General features: G+C 32.0%; 1 protein-coding gene across 2 annotated transcripts in view; it reads right to left on the bottom strand.

The window, feature by feature from the left end:
- Positions 1–21,000, bottom strand: part of LOC132756724 (location of vulva defective 1-like) — a 45,361-nt gene that overhangs the window by 15,454 nt on the left and 8,907 nt on the right. For both annotated transcript variants that reach the window (XM_060747858.1, XM_060747857.1), the window contains exons 2-5: positions 17,911–17,966; positions 16,444–16,734; positions 15,956–16,077; positions 12,281–12,503 (exon numbers count right to left, since the gene is read on the bottom strand). In XM_060747858.1, the coding sequence (XP_060603841.1) occupies positions 12,281–12,503; positions 15,956–16,077; positions 16,444–16,734; positions 17,911–17,966 (692 nt within the window). The remainder of the gene's footprint in view (positions 1–12,280; positions 12,504–15,955; positions 16,078–16,443; positions 16,735–17,910; positions 17,967–21,000) is intronic.

Raw genomic sequence — 21,000 nt, forward strand, 5'->3', positions numbered from 1 at the left:
TATTCATAACTTATTTATTACTCAACCGATTTTGATCAGATAAGGCGCAGAGTACCCGTAATTGTATCAGTTATCCACGGTATATCACAATTCTGAAAACCCCTGAATGGTTTTTGAGAACATTCGAGTACAGTTTTCTTTTCATTGCCTGGGTCGAGGGGAACGGTACATACTCATTTGGCATAACAGGCGATTTCTAAAAAGTCATATGTTTTTTGACACTATTTCATAGAAAAATACATGTTAAATCTGATATATTTACTATGTCCAATGTATCGAGTGAATGCAGTGATGTTTAAGCATATTTTCATAAAGTGATGTTGAAATGATACGGAACACACTGTTATTTCAAAAGATACGGTACACACACAATTTCTGTCTTTGAAACAATTCTAAAATAAAATGTATAAAAAAATTAATTTAAATTATAATGTGAGTGATTTTTTCATAGTTATACATGTTATTAATTTAAACGAGAACCCTGGGACCTGTTCTGCAAAGTATCCTTATGCCTACAGTTTGATGTAAACAGGATTATTCAAAAAATAAAAGAACATTTTGAGAGTACGTTGCGCAAAATTCGATTTTATATGTTGAGCAATTAATATTTGGCTATAAAATGTTAAAATTTTAGGGAGGGTATCATTCAAAATTTTGTTTTGTTTTGATTTTCATTTGAAACAATTAGGTATATTTTTTGGATTATAAAACGAATTGTGAAATTCATGGACATCTGTTATGTGCGAATATTATTTCATTTGATTTGTTTGTTCGAATATATAAATGACTGTCTAAACGTAGCATGAATGTATAAACAAACAAGAAGTTAGTTGGAGTAAGTTGGAAATAATTGTTCCTTGCAAACTGTTGTTTAAATAATCGAATTTGGAGAAAAAACGCTGGTTTTGGTGTCAGTGGATTTTTTAAATCACGGAAAGTTTAAAGTTTTTTTCGGTCACATGATATTTGGTACATCATCTGCCAGGGTCCCAAACTAACTGCCTGTATCTAAATTATCAAATTATCTACATATGGACAATTATATTTCGCAGTTTTACGTGCAATCAAAATTAATAATTTGATAATTTGAAGAACCCATATGGGAACAAGGCCTGTTATATAACGTAACGTAGTTTATACAAGGTAACCCTCTTACATATACATGTAAGGGTATACATGTTAGGAAATTTGGTAACATTATGTCTATCTTGCACTTTCATTTCAAGATGCATTTAACACTTGAGTTCATGGATATGTGTGCTTGCGTGCTTGTGTTAAAAATAAAATGATATTTTAATAATACCCATTTTGTCATTCAAATGCTATGAATTTTGGAGGCTGCGTTCTGTTTTATATACTACATGAAGAAGGTACGAGACCACAAGTGACTTCGATGTTTCGATTTTTTATGTGAGAAAGTTTTCTTACTACCAGTCGGTCGTTTTACTCAGGTGCCCGTTCGTTCCTTTATTTATACCCAAAGGGGCACTTGTAAAACTCGAAAGTCGCCACATAATAATGTCAGTTTATGAGCCGTGAAACCAAACTAAAATGACCTAATTACATGAATTAAAAGTTATTCTTAAAGCTTTATGCCTTTAAACATTAAAAATTTAAGCAATGGCGACTACATTTTTATTTGTTTCGGTCGTGAGACCAAACACATAATGGTAGCGAAATTTCAGGCTCTGATATGCTTATTTGCAGAATAAGAAAGTAGTCCGAACCCCTGGAAGCGGTTACTTACCCTTATATGTACTCTAACGCTGAAAAAATAAGGGGGGGGGGGTCACTGTGTTAAGATAGTCAAATGACGGGCGCATTAATTTTCAAGCCTTCTCAAAAGAAAAAGTAGTTCCAGATTGGTCAAAGATTTCAAATATTGTGTAATACTTTACAGATATACATGTAATATTAAGCTCCATGATTATTTACATCAGTGTCAAACGAAATTAATAAGGGTTACAAACCCTAATTTAGAATGATATGGTTTTCTTCAGGCTGTTATCTTATAAATTCCCCGTGGTCGAGGGGTTACACCTCGTTTAGGAAGAGAAATGTCCTGAATTCAAATCCAAGTTAAGGCAACTCATGTTTTTTTTTTTTTTTTTTTTTTTTTTTTTTTTTTTTTAATTGTTTAAGCTAAAAAAACAATGAATTACATATCAGTGTTGCAATAAGCCTTATAGCCAATTTACTACCAGTTATGACACTAGAAACAACATTGGTGGCACTATACAAAAACAAATTGGTTTACAATCTCACAGCCTTCACCTTTCTGACATTCTGAGACCCAAACAAATTCAGCACCTTCTGTGATTTAATTTAATTAAACATGACCATGGTATTGCAAAATTGTACTTAATGACTTGCTTATTATTAACAAAATATAAATATATATAAATTGTTATCAAGTAATGATACTTTTCAGCGATTTAGGACCTTGTTTTATTTTTTTCAGGATGAAGCAAAAAGACATATCTTACTTCACTTAAACTAAAACAACAACAAACACAGCATTATGTAACAACATTTCTTTTCTATAGAGCGCAACTACCTGATTCTGTGAAGATCGAAGTGTTTAACATACCCTAGGTGATTTTAAATAGGATAATTACATGGAGGTTGTAAATGTTAAGCGTGATCTCTTGAAATATAGTGCACAAATACATATAAACATTAACAGTAAGCATTATGATACATTGCAAAACAGGTCCCTGGGTTCTCGTTTAAATTAATAAAATGTAGATCTATAACTATGAAAAAAATCACTCACATTATAACTTAAATTAAATTTTAATATATCTAATTATTTTAGAATTATTACAAAGACAGAAATTGTGTGTGTACCGTATCTTTTGAAATAACAGTGTGTTCCGTACTATTTCAACATAACTTTATGAAAATATGCTAAAACATCACTGCATTCACTCGATACATTGGACATAGTAAATATATCAGATTTAACATGTATTTTTCTATGAAATAGTGTCAAAAAACATATGACTTGCTAGAAATTGCTTGTTATGACAAATGAGTGTGTACCGTTCCCCTCGGCCCAGGCAATGAAAAGAAAACTGTACTCGAATGTTCTCAAAAACCATTCAGGGGTTTTCAGAATTTTGATATACCGTGGATAGCTAATATAATAACGGGTACTCTGCGCCTTATCTGATCAAAATCGATTGAGTAATAAATAAGTTGTGAATAAAAAACATACCTGAATCGGGTGAAAAATCGGCGTGTTCCGTACCCGAAAAGTCACGTGGTATGGCCACATTGTTGTAGGTGTAGTGCTACGACGGAAGGACGGAAAGACGCAAGTGGTATAATAACATAATATAAGCAAAATTTTTAGGGCATAAAATTAATGTACTCGATATAAGTGATCATCCTATTACGTTTGACAGTATTAAATTGTTAACAATATTAAGGTCATTTGATACTGACCTTTGACCCTGTGACCCCAGTATAGATATGGATCTTTTATTCAGACAAATATATTATACAGCTGTAACAATTAATAGGTCTGTATTTGATAAAGACAAAATTTCATCCTCAATAAATGCTTCTAATCCTTGGTATATGACTTCTTCCAAAATAAATTTTGCCTTTAAGATTTATTTCAACTGGATGTATAACCCGGAGAAACAATTGAAATATTTAATATTTGCTCTCAAGCCTTAACAGTTATTTGATAGAGCAGAACACAAGCTTCTTCAAATTAAATGAGGTGGAATTCGGTTCATTTTGATTGGTTCTAGAAAGGATATAATTATAAAGGCATCCGATCATTGATCACCTTTCAGATGCTAACAAAGAGAAGAAAGTATATCATAACTTATCTTCACAAAAGTTTGTTAGAGTTACAAACTTTCCTCATATCATGGAAGCTTTATATGTACGAACGTATTATTTTTTTCAAAAGTTTAATATACCAAAATCCTGATAATATTGCTAGATCTGCAGATACAACGATAAGTAAGTAAGTAAGTTACGATTAATTCATTATAGTAATATATTATGGTAATATAATGGAATGACACATGTGTGTGTCAAATACATTTGTATAGCTTTTTATCACTTTAAAACGGAACAAATTTATCACATGATTTTGTGACTTTGCTCAGGTGAACTTTTAAAAAAATAAATACTTTAATTGTATCTTTAAATTACATCATAAACTGAGTGACATCATTGCTTGAATTAAATAGAACAGTTGAAATAATCAAACTACTTGTATCGACAATAAAGCACACACCTGAAAATGAGATCAAGATAATAACCATTTTAAGATTTACTAGATATTATCCAAACCAACATACTACAAACTTTTAGCAATATTAATAACATTTTGCATTCAGGTCTTATAAAATCAAACCAGCAGGTTGTTTTGAAAATGATATCCTTTGATGAATCCCAAAGGAAAGACAAAGCATGACCTGTTAATACAGTGCATTGTGTATTTTCATATGTTTTGTTTAAATTCTATGATAGCTAGATATATTTACAGTCAGGACTCATTACAACTACACTGTTGGTTCCCAAAGGATATGTCAGTATATCGAATTTGTCAGTATATTAAATTTCATCGTTCATCATGTAATGATATGCTTATTCACTGGTTTCTGAACATTATGTATTTAGATCTATAATAAACATTTTATTATACACATTACATATCTTTCACATAATACAACAACTTAATTAAAATGATAACAAATAAAATAGTTAAATATTGACATGAAAATGATAAAACTTTATAAACTAAAAGCACATACAATGATAGGCCTTTATTTATAGGAAATGATTTCGTAGTTTGTTCAAAAGTTAAATTAGTCTGTTGACGTTTAGCTTGAGGTTCTGCAATTATTTTAATAAAAAAGTCACAAGATGGCAAGTGTACAGTAACAAAATTCAGCTGACAAAAACGCGTTGGTATTGTAATAAGGTGTAAGAATCAACTTACCAAGCTACAATACCTCTTTTAACACCTTGCGACTTTTGTTCACGGCTCTATGATACGCGCGCTTGACTGACCAAGTGTCAGTTTAACGGGTACTGATTGTATAGAAACTAACACGTTTGGTTTCCAATTTCATTGTGTCGGAGTCGGAATACAAATTTTCCGTTATAAAGGATTATAATAACGTTGAAAAAAATGGTTCCTACTAATTCACTGACGTTATTTGAATTTGTCAGTATAATAGATTCTGATGTATTGAGTCCTGACTGTATATACATGTGTATTTATATAAAAAAACTGAGTGGAAATAGTAACCTCTCAGTATATAACATTCAAAAAGGATGTACAAAAGCAAAAATAGAAATAGATGATGATCGACGGTGTCGATTTCTCAAGTTATTCTGTCCGGGTTATAACGAGATCCGGTTATAACGAGGAGTTATGCGACCATTTAATAGAGCAGAAATTTATATTTTAACACAAACTACAACAATCAAAAGAGTCGGTCCATTTTGATTTCTTTAAGAAAATATATAATTCAAATGACATCAGACCATTGAACACATTTCAAATGCTTTGGAGAATAATCATGACTTATTTACAAAACAAAATAATTGTAAGAGAGTCAAAAACTTCATAAACAAGAGCTGTCAGAAGAGGCAGCGACGATTGACTAATAACTGGACAGAAAAAATGCTAAAAAACTGAAAACACAGTTTTAACTTACCAAAGTCATTGCGTTTGTAATTGTTAAAAATATAAGTTGGCAAGTCATTGATATGACTTGTGATGAAGTTACAAACTATTCAACTAACCAATAAATCTTTATCAAATATATGTAAATGCAAGACCTTGACCTTGAACCTAGTCAACCGAAACTTCATCAAAACTTTGAGCACCACCTTTAGGGATGTTCCTTGTAAGTATGAGACCTTGGTAAAAAAATACAAATTCTGGAAACAAGGCGTTCGTTTGTAAGCATTAATCACTGCATAAAAAGTGTAAAAGCTATAATGTTAGCCCGTGATCATGTACTTGTGACTCCTCTCAACACTATACCATCCAATGTTTGTTCATTCCAAATATGAAACAGTATACAAAAAAAGGCCGCATAAGCAAAAATGTACAAATCGAATTTTTACCCCTGATCGTGACCCACTGAACTCAATCCATAGGAAGAAAACCATACAAGATATCGTCCTGTCAGAAATGCAAGAATATGTCCAAAAATAAAGGCTGATTGGGCAAAAGTGCAAAAATCTATTGTAAGCACAGGTGACCTTGATTCAACTGACCCCTAATTCAATCCAATAGAAAAATATCGTGCAAGATGCTGTCCTTTCAAATATATAAAAATATCATCAAGCCAAAAATAAGGAATGTATAAGCAAATGTGTAGAAATCTATTATTAGCACAGTTGTCCTTGACCCACTGACCCCCTACCCTAACTGAATGAAAATATGAAAGGCATCTGTCAATAAATAAAAATATATGGCAAAAAGATCTATTTTAGCACAGGTGACCTTTTATCAGATTGACCGTAGCTCCATTTTAAAAAAAACCCAAAGATTCCTAAGTTACATGTTCCTACCAAATATAAAAGACTTCAGTCAATTGAATAAAGTTAACCTTTGTTTATAAAAAAAAATTAAAACTCTCTTTTACATTGTCCCCTTCATTAATCACAAAGGAACAGGATGTCCTAGAATGTCCATATTAAACACGAAAAAAATGAATTTAAAAATAAAGAAAAAAGAGCAAAAAAAATAACATTATTATAAAAAGGTAACCTTGACCATAGTGACCCCTTATTTCACAAACATAAAGGACCATTGAAGGAAACTACCTGCCAAAGACATCGTTACATAAACAAGGCAGTCTGAAGTACAGCTAAATCCCCTTCTGCAGTGAATATTTGTAATATGTTATATTGACGGGCGTACAAAAAATATACTACTATTATAAAATAAATTCCATAATGATATTATTCTGAAAATACTAGAGCTACTGTAATAAATCCAACAAGATGACAAATGTGTTGATTAGAAACATATTTTTGAAGTTTGATTTAAATACCTGAAGAAATAAAGTAGAATTTTTACCCCTGATCGTGACCCACTGAACTCAATCCATAGGAAGAAAACCATACAAGATATCGTCCTGTCAGAAATGCAAGAATATGTCCAAAAATAAAGGCTGATTGGGCAAAAGTGCAAAAATCTATTGTAAGCACAGGTGACCTTGATTCAACTGACCCCTAATTCAATCCAATAGAAAAATAATCGTGCAAGATGCTGTCCTTTCAAATATAAAAAATATCATCAAGCCAAAAATAAGGAATGTATAAGCAAATGTGTAGAAATCTATTATTAGCACAGTTGTCCTTGACCCACTGACCCCTACCCTAACTGAATGAAAATATGAAAGGCATCTGTCAATAAATAAAAATATATGGCAAAAAGATCTATTTTAGCACAGGTGACCTTTATCAGATTGACCGTAGCTCCATTTTAAAAAACCCAAAGATTCCTAAGTTACATGTTCCTACCAAATATAAAAGACTTCAGTCAATTGAATAAAGTTAACCTTTGTTTATAAAAAAAAATTAAAACTCTCTTTTACATTGTCCCCTTCATTAATCACAAAGGAACAGGATGTCCCTAGAATGTCCATATTAAACACGAAAAAAATGAATTTAAAAATAAAGAAAAAAGAGCAAAAAAATAACATTATTATAAAAAGGTAACCTTGACCATAGTGACCCCTTATTTCACAAACATAAAGGACCATTGAAGGAAACTACCTGCCAAAGACATCGTTACATAAACAAGGCAGTCTGAAGTACAGCTAAATCCCCTTCTGCAGTGAATATTTGTAATATGTTATATTGACGGGCGTACAAAAATATACTACTATTATAAAATAAATTCCATAATGATATTATTCTGAAAATACTAGAGCTACTGTAATAAATCCAACAAGATGACAAATGTGTTGATTAGAAACATATTTTTGAAGTTTGATTTAAATACCTGAAGAAATAAAGTAGTAACAGAAAAAGATAAGGAAAGATCTTGAAGTATTTTAACTGAAAGATTATTCTAAATATAAACATTTGATTTATGAACCTTTCATATTATAATCATATGGGAGATGATATGAAACGTGACTTTTACGTTTAAAGTAAATCGTTAAAAAATAAAGAAGTAAGAGAACAAACGCCAAGTTCAAGGACGGGGCATAATTCAGAAAATATGCATGCATATTATGAGTTCTGTCTTACATAATGTGGGTGATAATAATTTATATATTTGAAGTTTGAAGTTTTTACCTTAACAAATGAAAAAGTAATAGTATATCAATAACACATTGGTTTGTCGGTAGCTAAAGGTCTTCAGCGTACCCGTTTATATACTATGACATGGACGTGACCGCTGAAGACAGACCCGTAGGGAAAGTCCACCAATAATCGTGCCAGGAATCTGACACGCTCGTATTCATTCATCGAACACGCCATGAAGTATAATGAAGCATACCTTGATAAAACTATGTATAATATGTTAATAAGCCAAGGATGGGCATATAAAAATCTTATTACGAACATAAACTACCTAATAATTTCCGACAGGTAAGAAAATCAGCACCTGGCCGCCATATTGCCAAAATTGTGTGACCACGTGATTACGAGTTTGTCCTTCACGGGTTAATTTGGGCGGACGGTTAAGAAAACAGAACCCATGTGCTTTAAACATTTTTATAAATTACATGTTTTAAGGTAATGAAAAAGGTGATTTACTGACTTTTGTATTCAATATTATCATATTTTAGTACTAAACATTAAAGAAAATAAATAAAAACATTATCTTGAATTATAAATATTGAAATCGTGTCAACAAAGATGTTCAAAATATAGTTCACGTGAGGACTCTACTTTAATCGGTTCCCGCGAATGACGTCCTACGAGGTCTCGCGTAGCTCCTAAATGCCATGACCGACTGTAATCGGCGAAATTGTTGTTTTACAGTTAAATAGGCAATTTTAATAACGGTATTAAGATTTTGATACTTTAAATGGTAAAGAATAATATAAAAAATAATTGTTCTATCGAAAAATGCACAAAAAAGATTTGAACTAGCTATAAAGTAAGGTTAAATCAACTTCTGTTATTCTGGATAGGTTTCGTAACGGGTCTAATCCAAAACTTTAATGCCGCATCACATGTAACAAAAAAGCGGCATATAAAGTTTTGGAAGCCAGAACTAGTTTGTGGGTAACAGTAAAAATATCATCCTGAGAAAATACTAAAATCCGAGGCGTAGCCGAGGGTAACAGTATTTAACTAGGGATGATATTTTTACTGTTACTCACAAACCCATGTGTTATTTATTTTATTACCCCGAACAAATACTGTGTTCATATGAAATTGTCAACTAAATCTAACTGTAACAAAAATAAACCAAGAGTAACAATAACTAAACTGTCCTCAACTTTTAAGTTTTAAGTGTACTGTACAGTAAGCCTACTTGAGTTGTTTTTCTTTTATTCTTTAAGCAAGTGATGATATCTACCAGTCATAAACATAAAATAAGCCGTGTTTTATTTAGAAAACAAAACACAAACCCATTTATACGGTTATGATCAGTAAAATCTGATCCTTCTGTATCCATAATATTCTTCGCATGGTTTTTGACCTATGTATTTTCAAAATAACGACGAAATCCTATGTATGCCCAGCATATCTGTAATGTTTCACTGATTAAAATTGTTAAATAATCCTTTACAAGCCTGTATGTCCCAGTTTGACACATACTTAATTATATTGCAATAAATTCCGGTGAAAACGGATGTTTACTTTTGGACTTTTCAACAAATAGATATTTTATACGCGAAAAGCACTCCAGGGTGCAAGCATCTAAATTTTAATGGTGGTCATAGTAGCTCTTGTGATCCCCTACTGTGGTAAACTTCGAAAATAACAATGAATCGAGAAAAAAATGGCGGCCATTGTATTTAGAAAACAGACCACGTGACCAGATTATATACTGTGAAAAATACTTAACGCATGTAACAGTATATATTTCTTTGTCAGGTGGTACACTTGCATTAACAGTAAGAATAACTTCCAGAGGCCTATGGGAAATTATGTTACGAAAAAGGTGTGGGTAATAATAAAAAAAAATTACTATACTAAAACTTAAATCTGAAATCTGGTCGCGAACACCGTGTGAGTAGGACAGCTATCATAACACTTCATATAGTCAAGCTCAAAATGCAGATATAGCCATGGTTATTCAGATTTACAGAACAATGGTTAACCATATCACCATATTACAATTTATTTCATCTATATACATTTTTCAATCATACTGTGTTTGTGTGTGTTTTTTCTTTGTGCTTAAGATACCCTGTGCATGACATATGCTCTTAATAAAAAAATCATCATTATTGTCATAGTACTTTGTCGTTTTGTTGGTACATTTATGATGTAATTGGAAATAATTACTTAGCATCTTTAGTATTTGGGCCAGCTCCGTTAATCATCTTTCTTTTAGTGTATTTCCTTAATTGTATACAGGTTATGATAATCAGAATCAGAACCACAAAAACAAGACTTTGAACTATAAAAAAGCAGGTATTTCTATATCTTGAGACTTGGTTGTTGTAGATGCAGGACCGGCATATGGAGTTGGTTGTGGTGTGGTACCTTACATGACGACAGTCATTCAGTTCATTTTATATTGGTGATGTTTGTTTCAAAATTATGTGTGCTCCCATCAGTACACAAAATAGAGAAAATAAGAATCCCTAAGGGAAGCCCAACACGGCAAAATTGAAAATGTTGCAGGCTCGGTTTGATTGAGCCTGTTCATGGACGGTACTGTAAAGTGCAAGCTACCGTCCACGTCCCTAGCACCGGCTTAAGCAGAATTCAACATTTAAAATGAAAATGGTATAATTTTGAATTTTGAAACATCCGCAGATGTGTTCATATGGCGGTAAATATCATAGAACCTTCAATGTGACACGTAAGTGCCATTTCATGAAAAGCGGCATATGGTCCCCAAGTAAAATAATGCGTGTGCCCTAAACGAGAAAACAATGGGCGGAACTAAATAAAATGGAATTTACAAAGGGGATCAGATGTAATGAAGCCTGCATATCACAGATAAGACGTCAAAAGACAAATTTAAAAAGCAGCCCACATATCCTAAGGGTGATTCAACAGTATTCAAGTGAGGAATACCCAACAAGAAAATAGCCGAATAGAAAGAACTAAATTACCACAAGCACAACAATTATGTCGTGCTGAACGATCTTTAAGGATCGGAAATATAACATCTCTGATTGAATGTACGTTGCGACCTTTTACAGCCTCCACACGGCACAAACAACGCTGACGTGGCGATAAAATAGAGAAAATAAGAATCCTTAAAGAAAGCCCAACACGGCAAAATTGAAAATGTTGCAGACTCGGTTTGATTGAGCCTGTTAATGGACGGTACTGTAAAGTGAAAGTTGCCGTCCACGTCCCCTAGCACCGGCTTAAGCAGAATTCAACATTTAAAAAACCACAACCAAGCAAGGTCCATGCAAAACAATTTTCATATTTTCTAAACATAGGAGAAAAATTTAGTAAAGATTGTCCTAGAAAACGTCATTTTTTGTACAAAATATAATCAAAATTCCATATTAAAAGTCAAGCTTACAACAACAAAGCATTTAATTTTCAACTTGTAACATATTTATTCGTTCTCTAACATAAAAAATAGAATGAAATTTTATGTCACAATTCACCTGCAATTCATAATTGCACTAGATCCTACTAAAATGTGGCCAACAACTAAATTTAATCCATCGTATGCCTCTATTTATAAAATTACAAGTATTATTGCTAATTGTTTAAGTAAGTTGAAGGTACTGATATTAAGAACACACATAATCAATTTAATTTATATATTTATGCTGAAATGTCATTAGACATGTATGTTGTCATTACGTTGGCTACAAATATGCAATATGCAATTTACAAAAGGTTAACACTGAATAGTTTTAGTGCCTTGAACTTTGCATAAACATGGTTTGTGTTTACATTGAATAGTTTTAAGGGCTTTGAACTGAAAATGAAAAAAAAAATGTGCAAAAAATTTTGAACTAAATATTATACAAATAATGACGCCTGAATGATTGAAAAGCGCGGTTACGTGATATGTTACATAATATATTTATGCTAGACATTATGGTTAATACATGTATATGCAAACGCAGTCTTGGAATACATGAAACAAAAAGAAGACACACAGTTTTAGTAGTACCTGCTTTAAGTCGGTATTTCGATGACGTCCATGTAAATACTTCGTCTATGTATAAGTTGTGTGTGACTGTAACCTTATAGACGACCTCCACATAGTCGGAACCAGTATATTCAGTATGAGTAAATCCACTTTCAACTTTTTCATCTGTCTCTGTATTGCATGTACGTGAACAATTCGACCTTTCTGATGATTGTATGGCTGTAAAATCTTCTTCTGTTCCATTCTGTCATAAATTTTATTTTTTTAAATACATTCGAAAAAAATCACTTCTGTCCCAGACTTTCGTTTTTAAGAAAAGAAATAAGGTAAAATAGTGATCAATCGGAAGCATTAATCACAACAAAATAACATGAAAATTGAAGACTTGGTCTGTATAATGAGGGCTTAAGAAAGATGCAACTCCCCTCCACCGGCTTAAGCGGTAGTCAAATTTTAACTGTATCTGGATCATTGATTGCGATGGACCAGAAACAACAGCACTAAAGTGAAGTACGGACAACTTTTTACAACTTGACATCTGTTGTTGTGAATATTAAAATCTGAAAATGGGATTATCCCCCGGAAGCAGTAATCACAATAAAATAAAAGGAATATTGCAAACTCGGTTTGAATGAGTTTGTACATGAGGGATAATGAATAGATGTTACATATCCCTCACGCTCCCTAAGGGAACCATTTAAGTATGGTACCAGGAAACGCAAAAAATATTTCTGGGATAAAGAGTGATCAATCGAAACAATTAATACAACAAAATAACATTAAAATTGCAGACACGGTTTGATTGAATCTGTACATAAGAAATAACGAAAAAGTACTCAATTTCAACACTTTATGTGTTGGAATCAATGATTTCAAAGGACGAGAAAATTTTTGAACCTGATTTCCTTCCCTTTCGAAATTTGCAATTTGCATTAGGAAAAAAAATCTATAAATAAAGTTATCATGATGTAAAGAGTAGATATTTTAGTCATTTTTACTATTAAATCTGTCTTAGTATAGGGAATGATCATTCGATCAGTTTATATTTCAGTTTAACAATAATTTGTACGTAAAACATCTTCAGAGGCTAATAAGATTAAGTTAGAATCAGTATCAAGAAACGTTGTTTTTTTTTGTTATCATTATTATTATTATTTGTATTATTATTATAATTTTTTCTGTAATGAGCTAATCAAAATCATTGTTTTATTCTCAACACGATATGTAAGAAAGCATTTGTATTGAAAAAGCGGTGGCGAGGGTAAACAAACTCATAAACACAGCCATACGTGCGAAAGGGTCAGTTTGGTTTCGTCCGTGAGGAGGATCAGAGCAGTATTTTATTTACCGATACGCAGAAATTTCAGATGTCTGGTGCTTACGATATCGTGTTCTCTGTTGAAAAAAGGACGTTTGAGAAATTGGTATTTAGATAAGTCTGAAAATGTCTTTGTAAATGAGGGAAAGACTTGTGTCCTAATAATAGTAACATTTTCTTATACATCCTATATATCAGGTACTTTATTATTTTATTGTTTCCTCTCGGGCCAAAGAAATTCCAAATATCCGGTATTACGTGTGCTATATTTGTAAGGCAAATGAGGAACTATGTTTTTTCGAATTGTATTTTTATTTATTTTATTTTTATTTCTTTTGGTGAGAAATAAAGAATAAGAAACTGATGAAATATCAAATTAGGGAAATATAGGACATGTTTAGTTTGAGATTGAGTTTAGGTTGAGAATAGTTTTTTTGAGAAAATAAATTGTTTAATGGAATATATTTTTGAATTATATTAGAAATACATTAAGATTGATGTGTTGTATGTTTGAATGTTTTAAGTAAGTATCTAAAAAAAGGAAAATGAGAAAAAGTGATCACTCGGAAGTATTAATCACAACAAATTTAAACAATTTTCTCCTGTATTTAAATTCAAGAAACAATTGCTGACCGTTTCCAAGTAAATGCCAATGATGGAACATTCAAAACAATGTATCAATCGAATACCGGTTTTCGATTTACTGTAGCGTGTATCCAGCGGTTATTAATATCCTAGTATTACAAAATAAAGACTAAATATTATTAAATGCAAATACTAGTGTTTCAGTCACTTCTATGTTTTGACATATAAGTACCGCTTTTTTCCCTATCCCTCATGTAGAGACCCAATCAAACCTAGTCTTCAATTTTCATATTTCTGTTATACTTATAGCTCCCAAGAAATCGAAATTGTCCGAATTTTTTTGACATTGTGATTAAAAAACAAAATTCCAATTTTGTAGTGGAAAGCTTTGTTAGTTTCTGAGAAATGGACCATAATCTTTATCCTATTACAAAACTAATGATTTTTTACTTTAAAAAAATGTGTGTGACCGGTAAAATGTATCAAGGTACATCAACGTCTAATAAGGTTGTTAAAATTGTTGTCTGTTACCGAAAGTAAGAAATGTTGACGCCGCCTCCAACGCCGCCTTCAATTCAACCCAGTGGGTCATTACAATAGCTCCGCTTTTCGAAAATTGGAGTCGAAAATATTGTTGTTCAGTTGTCATTCAACGTCTGAAATATGATATTATCCGTTCAAGACAACCATCTACAAATGGCAAGTATACATTTCGGTATGCAGTTTAGTATTATCCATGTGGTGTGACGGATGTTGCATTTATTCATAATCCTTCATGTACTGACTCAATCAAACTGAGTCTTCAATTTTAATGTAATTATGTTGTAATTAATGCTTCCGAGGGATCACTTTGTTTCCAGCTTTTCGTTTGCGTGTTTTGAAACATTATTGAGGTAAGGTGTAAGATAAGATAATTTAGTATTAACGGAATTTATATTTAACAGCACGTTTTCAAAAAAAACGTTTCAACAAAGAAACATTGTCATGGAAATGTCTTTGTCGTTGCAGTTGCCGCATAATTGGCTTCCTAACACGTAGCCATGAAGATGCCGTTTTGTTGCTTAGTACGAGCAAAATTGAGACCACTTTCGAACTGCATCTTTGCAAACGAAACATCTCTTGACTAATTTGTGACATTCCGACTACAATTGTGCTTTGAACTTTAAAGTAATACAGACTTGATGTCATGTCTCTGTTCCACTGAACACGACACACAGGAGTCAGATACAATTGTCATTTACAGTTAAATAACAGTAATTAACAGTAAATGACAGGCATAAACAAAACCTTATAGACAATTCGGTAAGTTCACCAACAAAACATTAAAAAACAAAATCAAAAAGGAAGGGCGGCATTTAATGACCGCATCCCCCACTGCAAGATCACCGGCAAGGAACCCAGCAATATATAACAGACGGGCCAAAATAATAAACGAAACGACACTACTCTTCTTTTCCTTACTATTTGCTAAGTATACTTACAAACGTATGTCAAATTATAGAGGCGATTTTATTTAAAAAAATGTCAGAACAGTACTTGCATAAATTTTTAGTTGACTTATTGAGTAAACGTTAAAGGGAAAGGTATAATTATTATTTTGAGATTATGGGTTCAAGTTCCAGCGACTTCATTTTGTATCTTCTTTTACAATACAGTCACTATTGCTACGATAAATGGTTAATTGCAGTGATAAACTTTAGTGTAATACTCACTTCTAAGGACAATTCCAGTAAAAAAAGTCCTAATTGCTAGAAAAGTGCTTGCAAATAGATGAAGAACATCTATCAACCTACCTCAATTTTGTACCATGTAACAGTTATGTTAGATGTTGGGAAAACGCATCCCGTATTGACCATAATTTGGCCATCTGTATTAGCTCCAGGTTCCTCTGTTGTAATACTTCTCTTGTCAAAGTCTGCAATTGTAAAGAAAAAAAATCTTTGACATAAACAAACTTGGCAAAATAAAAACAAAACAAAATATGTAGTTAAAAAAGCTTTTAGACCGAAAAGGTAGATCAGTCTTGCAAATATTTTTTAATACAATATGCTTAAATATGTAACAGTTAAAGGGGAAGATCTGAGGTTTCGGTTTCTTTAAAATAAAAGAAAACTTTACCTGTAAGACAAGAATCAAAAGGCTTTTGCTAAACAAAATTCAAATAATACAATTAATTTTATAAACAATGCGAATATATGGTTTTATTATATTTGTGTTTATTTCTCGAAAATGATATGCAACAATATTCTTCTTTGATTGTTGATAAACAGAGTCACAATACCTGCTATCGATGTTGTGGCAAAGACTTCTTCAGCTGTGCTTATGTCTTTGCAACTATATGTTGCACAATCTTTGTATGAGTAAGGGCTAACTTCCAGGTAAAATTCATCACTAGAAACAGATGACTTGTGTTTTAGGGAAGGCGGAAAGCAATTATCTTTAGTTCCTGAACATCTTGTAACAATTTGCGAGTTACGTCGCCATTCAATGCCATTTTTTGTTGTATTTGTACAGGTACATGATATATTTGAGTGATTTTCAGGCACGTCAGGAACACAACTTAAGGTAATACCTGTAATAAATACGTATATTTGAGTCACTAGTATTTCAATACAACTAATGTTGTTGACTCCATATTTATTTTAGTATTATTCTTCGAAATGTATAGTGAATCAATAAAGAAATCGTCACTTTAAACAGATTGAAAATGTTTAATTTACCTTAAATACCTAGGTTACTATATATTGCATCAGAATGTAGGATTTTTCAAGGTCATTATGGCAAAAACTACGTCATTATCCAATTTCAGTCGCCTTGCTATTCGGCATTATTTTCCTATAAATGGCGAGTGAATTAGCGCACGTGCGCAAATAGCTCTCAGTGAATTTTTAAGATTGCTATTGTCGTTAAGTTGAAATATTTGTAGTTACGTGCAGACAAAATTTTAGATTAGCATGACATTATCATGTGAAATCAACAAAGACTTTAATCTTGAGACAAAAATTCAAATAACTATGCCAGAGCAAAAGGTGATCAACAGAAAACCCTTAAATTACATGAATTTCAGATAGAAAGTAGACATGAAGACAAAAGTTTTTTTAAAAACAATAGAAGACAAAGAGTCTATCAGTTATAACTTAGATCTAGAGCTGTATCTCCAAATATATCATATGAAATTTTAAAGACAATATGAAACCAACATCAACAATACAAGGGAAATATCTAAATCAGGAGACGCGGGACATCTATATGGAGTTGTGTTGATATGTGACTTGAAAACACCGGATCCATTCAACCACCAAGCCTGACAAGAACAACTTTTAATGACATTGTCACAAAGAAAGAACATAAACAACAATAGAGTGAATTTTTCTCGTCTTTATTTTGTGAAATCTGTTTCTAGGCACATAATAGTGTCCAACTAGTTTGGAAAACTTAAACTGAATGACATATATTTGTTAACACTGACAACTGTTCGTTTCTTAGACAGGATGACGACCAATATAAGCTGTGGTGTTTAAACACCGTGATATTTTGTTGCAACACACCTCATGATATTTTATTGCAGGCATATTTTAGATATTATTTAAAGACGTAAATTATATACATGGATATTGCTCACAGATATGCGATAATGGCAAATGGCGAGCATCAACCAAGTACCAACCTCTTATTATTCGGTAGATTATATAGTGCTATTTGAAGGAAAATATAACAATAAATGATGGTCACGTGACCTACAACTTACCGTGTGCAAAGTGGAAAACAGCTGTTGATATCAGTAGTTTACAAATCATGGTGGGTCTGAAAAAAAAGCTCAAAGTATTGTTGATATCAAAGTTAAAACAAAACCTAAAAGACATACATTATCATTTAAAGGATAACTTATCCAATATTTATAGATGATTAAAATGTTCAAAAAATAGATGTTTCGCCTGCATGTACACTAAAGATCAGTAAAATGTAAATACATTAATGAAAGAATATTATGAAATACAGTTTACAATATTTGGATTATGTCCAACATTTTGTATAATAAAATTCCATATCAATAGCTTGTTGTTCGGTAAGAAGAATGAATAATTAAACATTAAAATTCGTATCTGATCAGTAAAACGAGCATGACTGGGTTTTTAACCATTTTATTTAAATTAACATGGTACTGGCCAATAAGTAGAATAAATTCTTCGAAGATGTATCTTATGTCTCAGAGGTTTTCTTAAGCTGTCAACCTGACGACTAATTGCAAAAACGAACCTCCATGATAAAGTTTACAAAGCCTTTTAAAGCAACAATAAAAATATTTTTTATCTATATTTTCAGTTCCTATAATGTTTTCTTTTAATACAATACCGAAATGTCTCACATACACTAACACCACATATTTGATCCATATCAGTTAATTTATTTTGACAAAACGGCGCCAATCCGTAAGCAGCGTAATGACGTCATCCTAAGTAAAATATGAAAAACAAGATCAACAAGGAAAGGCGGCGTTCAATGAACGCAACCCCCATATGACCCAGCAACAAGAACCAATGGCAAGGAGCCCAGGCGGACCCCAAACATAAAAAGGACAGGGCAACGACACGTTAATCATTAAACGACAAACAATTTGTAACTGATTAGGAATTCAAAGAAAATAATAATAGGCCCACAAAGGGGAAGGGGACAGGAGACCGGGAGAAGGGGGGGGGGGTTAATCAAAGAAATAAAAACTAGAGGCAATGGGGAAGATACTTACCGTAGACGAGAAAACAACAAGGGACACAAGCAAAAGTGTATCCCAAAACAGTTAACTAATTCAGAAACAAGCTTACATTATTTCATACATACAAGAATGATAAATGAAGCACTGATGTAAACACAATACGACATAAATTTTAATTGATAAAATAACGTGTTTTTCTTATCATTTATTTTGTTTAATAATTTCTATATCTTCGCAACAGTAGGGTGCGACAATCGAACGGCGTTATTCGAAAATCGGCACCGGAAGTTATGTTTCCGCTTGAAAAAGTAACATTAGTGACTTTCCTTATTTTCTCGTGTTAGAATCGAAATAATATCGGTCTTAGCGGTCTTGATCGACTATTTAACACCGGTTTTAACCACTCAGGCCTACAGCTTTCGTGTTCAATTCCTACGCATCAAAACTCCAAACCTGTGTTAAAAACACCGCTAAGACCGATATTATTTCTTAATTATAAACTTCTCTAAGAGCTATACCTTTGCTTGAATCTTGCTTTTTCTTAATTTACAGAAATGACTGTTATAGTGTATTATTTTAATCAAATTTTCTCAAAAATGATGAGTTTTGTCATGCTGGATATTTTCATGAATATATGAAGTTGACACGATCATTACAGCAGGTAAAAAATCTTGACATGTTGTATCGTAAATTATACAAAAATGAAGAAAGGTCGCTGTTTATCTGTAAGATATAGAGGATATTCAACTTTTTCATCGAGTGGTATGAAATTAAAAATTCCATGAGCGGCTGTAGCCACTAGTGAAATAATAATTGAACGAGATGAAAATAAATCCTTTATTTATACCAATAAACTTGAATTTTGTTTACATTTTTCTCTTTTCTCACAGTTTGAAAGAATGGCCTTTAAATTTTGCATATTTCTGAATTGAAAAGAAGTCCGACAAGACACCAGTAAAAATATGAAAAAATGTTCCACAGCAGTGAAAATACGGAAAATATGGTAGACTGCAGTGAAAATCGGAAAATGAAAATACGAATTTTATTTCATCAATATTTCTCTATATTTTATTTATTAGTATATTATAAATATTTATATCTCCTATATATCAGTAGTATTAACCTTTATATCGGAGTTGTTTTGTTACGAAAAAATATAATTACATACAAATGTATATGAAATAAAACATCTTACAATTTGTTGAAGAAGATTCGTTAGGTCCGTTTATGTCTTTAAAACATTGTTGCATACATAAAAAATCCTAATTGTCCTTTGTCATTTATATATTTTAATTCATAAATTATATTAACGCATATGATTTATGGCCAACAATATTTAAACAATAGACGATCACTATCCTATTATTTTGATACAATGCTCATTAAATATAGAGCTATGTTATTGCATTTTTTACACTTTATTATGCCTAATTCGTCAATATGTAATGTTGCCCTTTGAATCTTCATACTCGCGTGAGTTTAAGGATCAAATATTTATGGTATTGAAACTATTTTTATAATCATTTGTTGGCAGAATAAAGAATATAAACCGTTTATTATGTTATCGGAATTTAAGATAAACTTCAAAACTTAAAAGTTCAACCAAAACTTATTTTCTTATTGTTAACATTACTTATTGGTATGCTACTTTTATCCAATGTTGTCGTAACACGTGTTTATATTGTGTTTTATGTTTTTCATCTTCTGTCAATTCAAATTCGATGCTTCACCATTACAATTGGTTAGAAAATTAGTTACGGGCGGTTTGGTCTACGATGCTAAATAAGTATTTTGAATATTGATGGAAATGTATCATTTAGGTATTCATACAAGATATTTCTTGAAAGAAAATGTGATCCAGTTCTATGTGATCTCGTTTTAACATTTATATGATGAATTATAATAGTTTGTTCTTGGATACTACGTGTATATAAAGTAAGCAGTACCGGATTATGTATCTGTAGTGACTCAATAATGTATTGTTTGATTTTTTTAATCCCTCAAAATAGATTCCACGAACCCGAATACACTTCTGAAGCCGATCTATCCACCTCCGGAAAGCGTCAGAGTAGTTTCCCTTGGGGATACCCAAAAGGCACTGGTAGAGCGCATATCCCAGCGCACTGC

This window comes from Ruditapes philippinarum, unplaced genomic scaffold, assembly GCF_026571515.1.
Source record: "Ruditapes philippinarum isolate M1 unplaced genomic scaffold, ASM2657151v2 ctg3079_1_1_1_1, whole genome shotgun sequence".
NCBI classification, from domain to species: domain Eukaryota; kingdom Metazoa; phylum Mollusca; class Bivalvia; order Venerida; family Veneridae; genus Ruditapes; species Ruditapes philippinarum.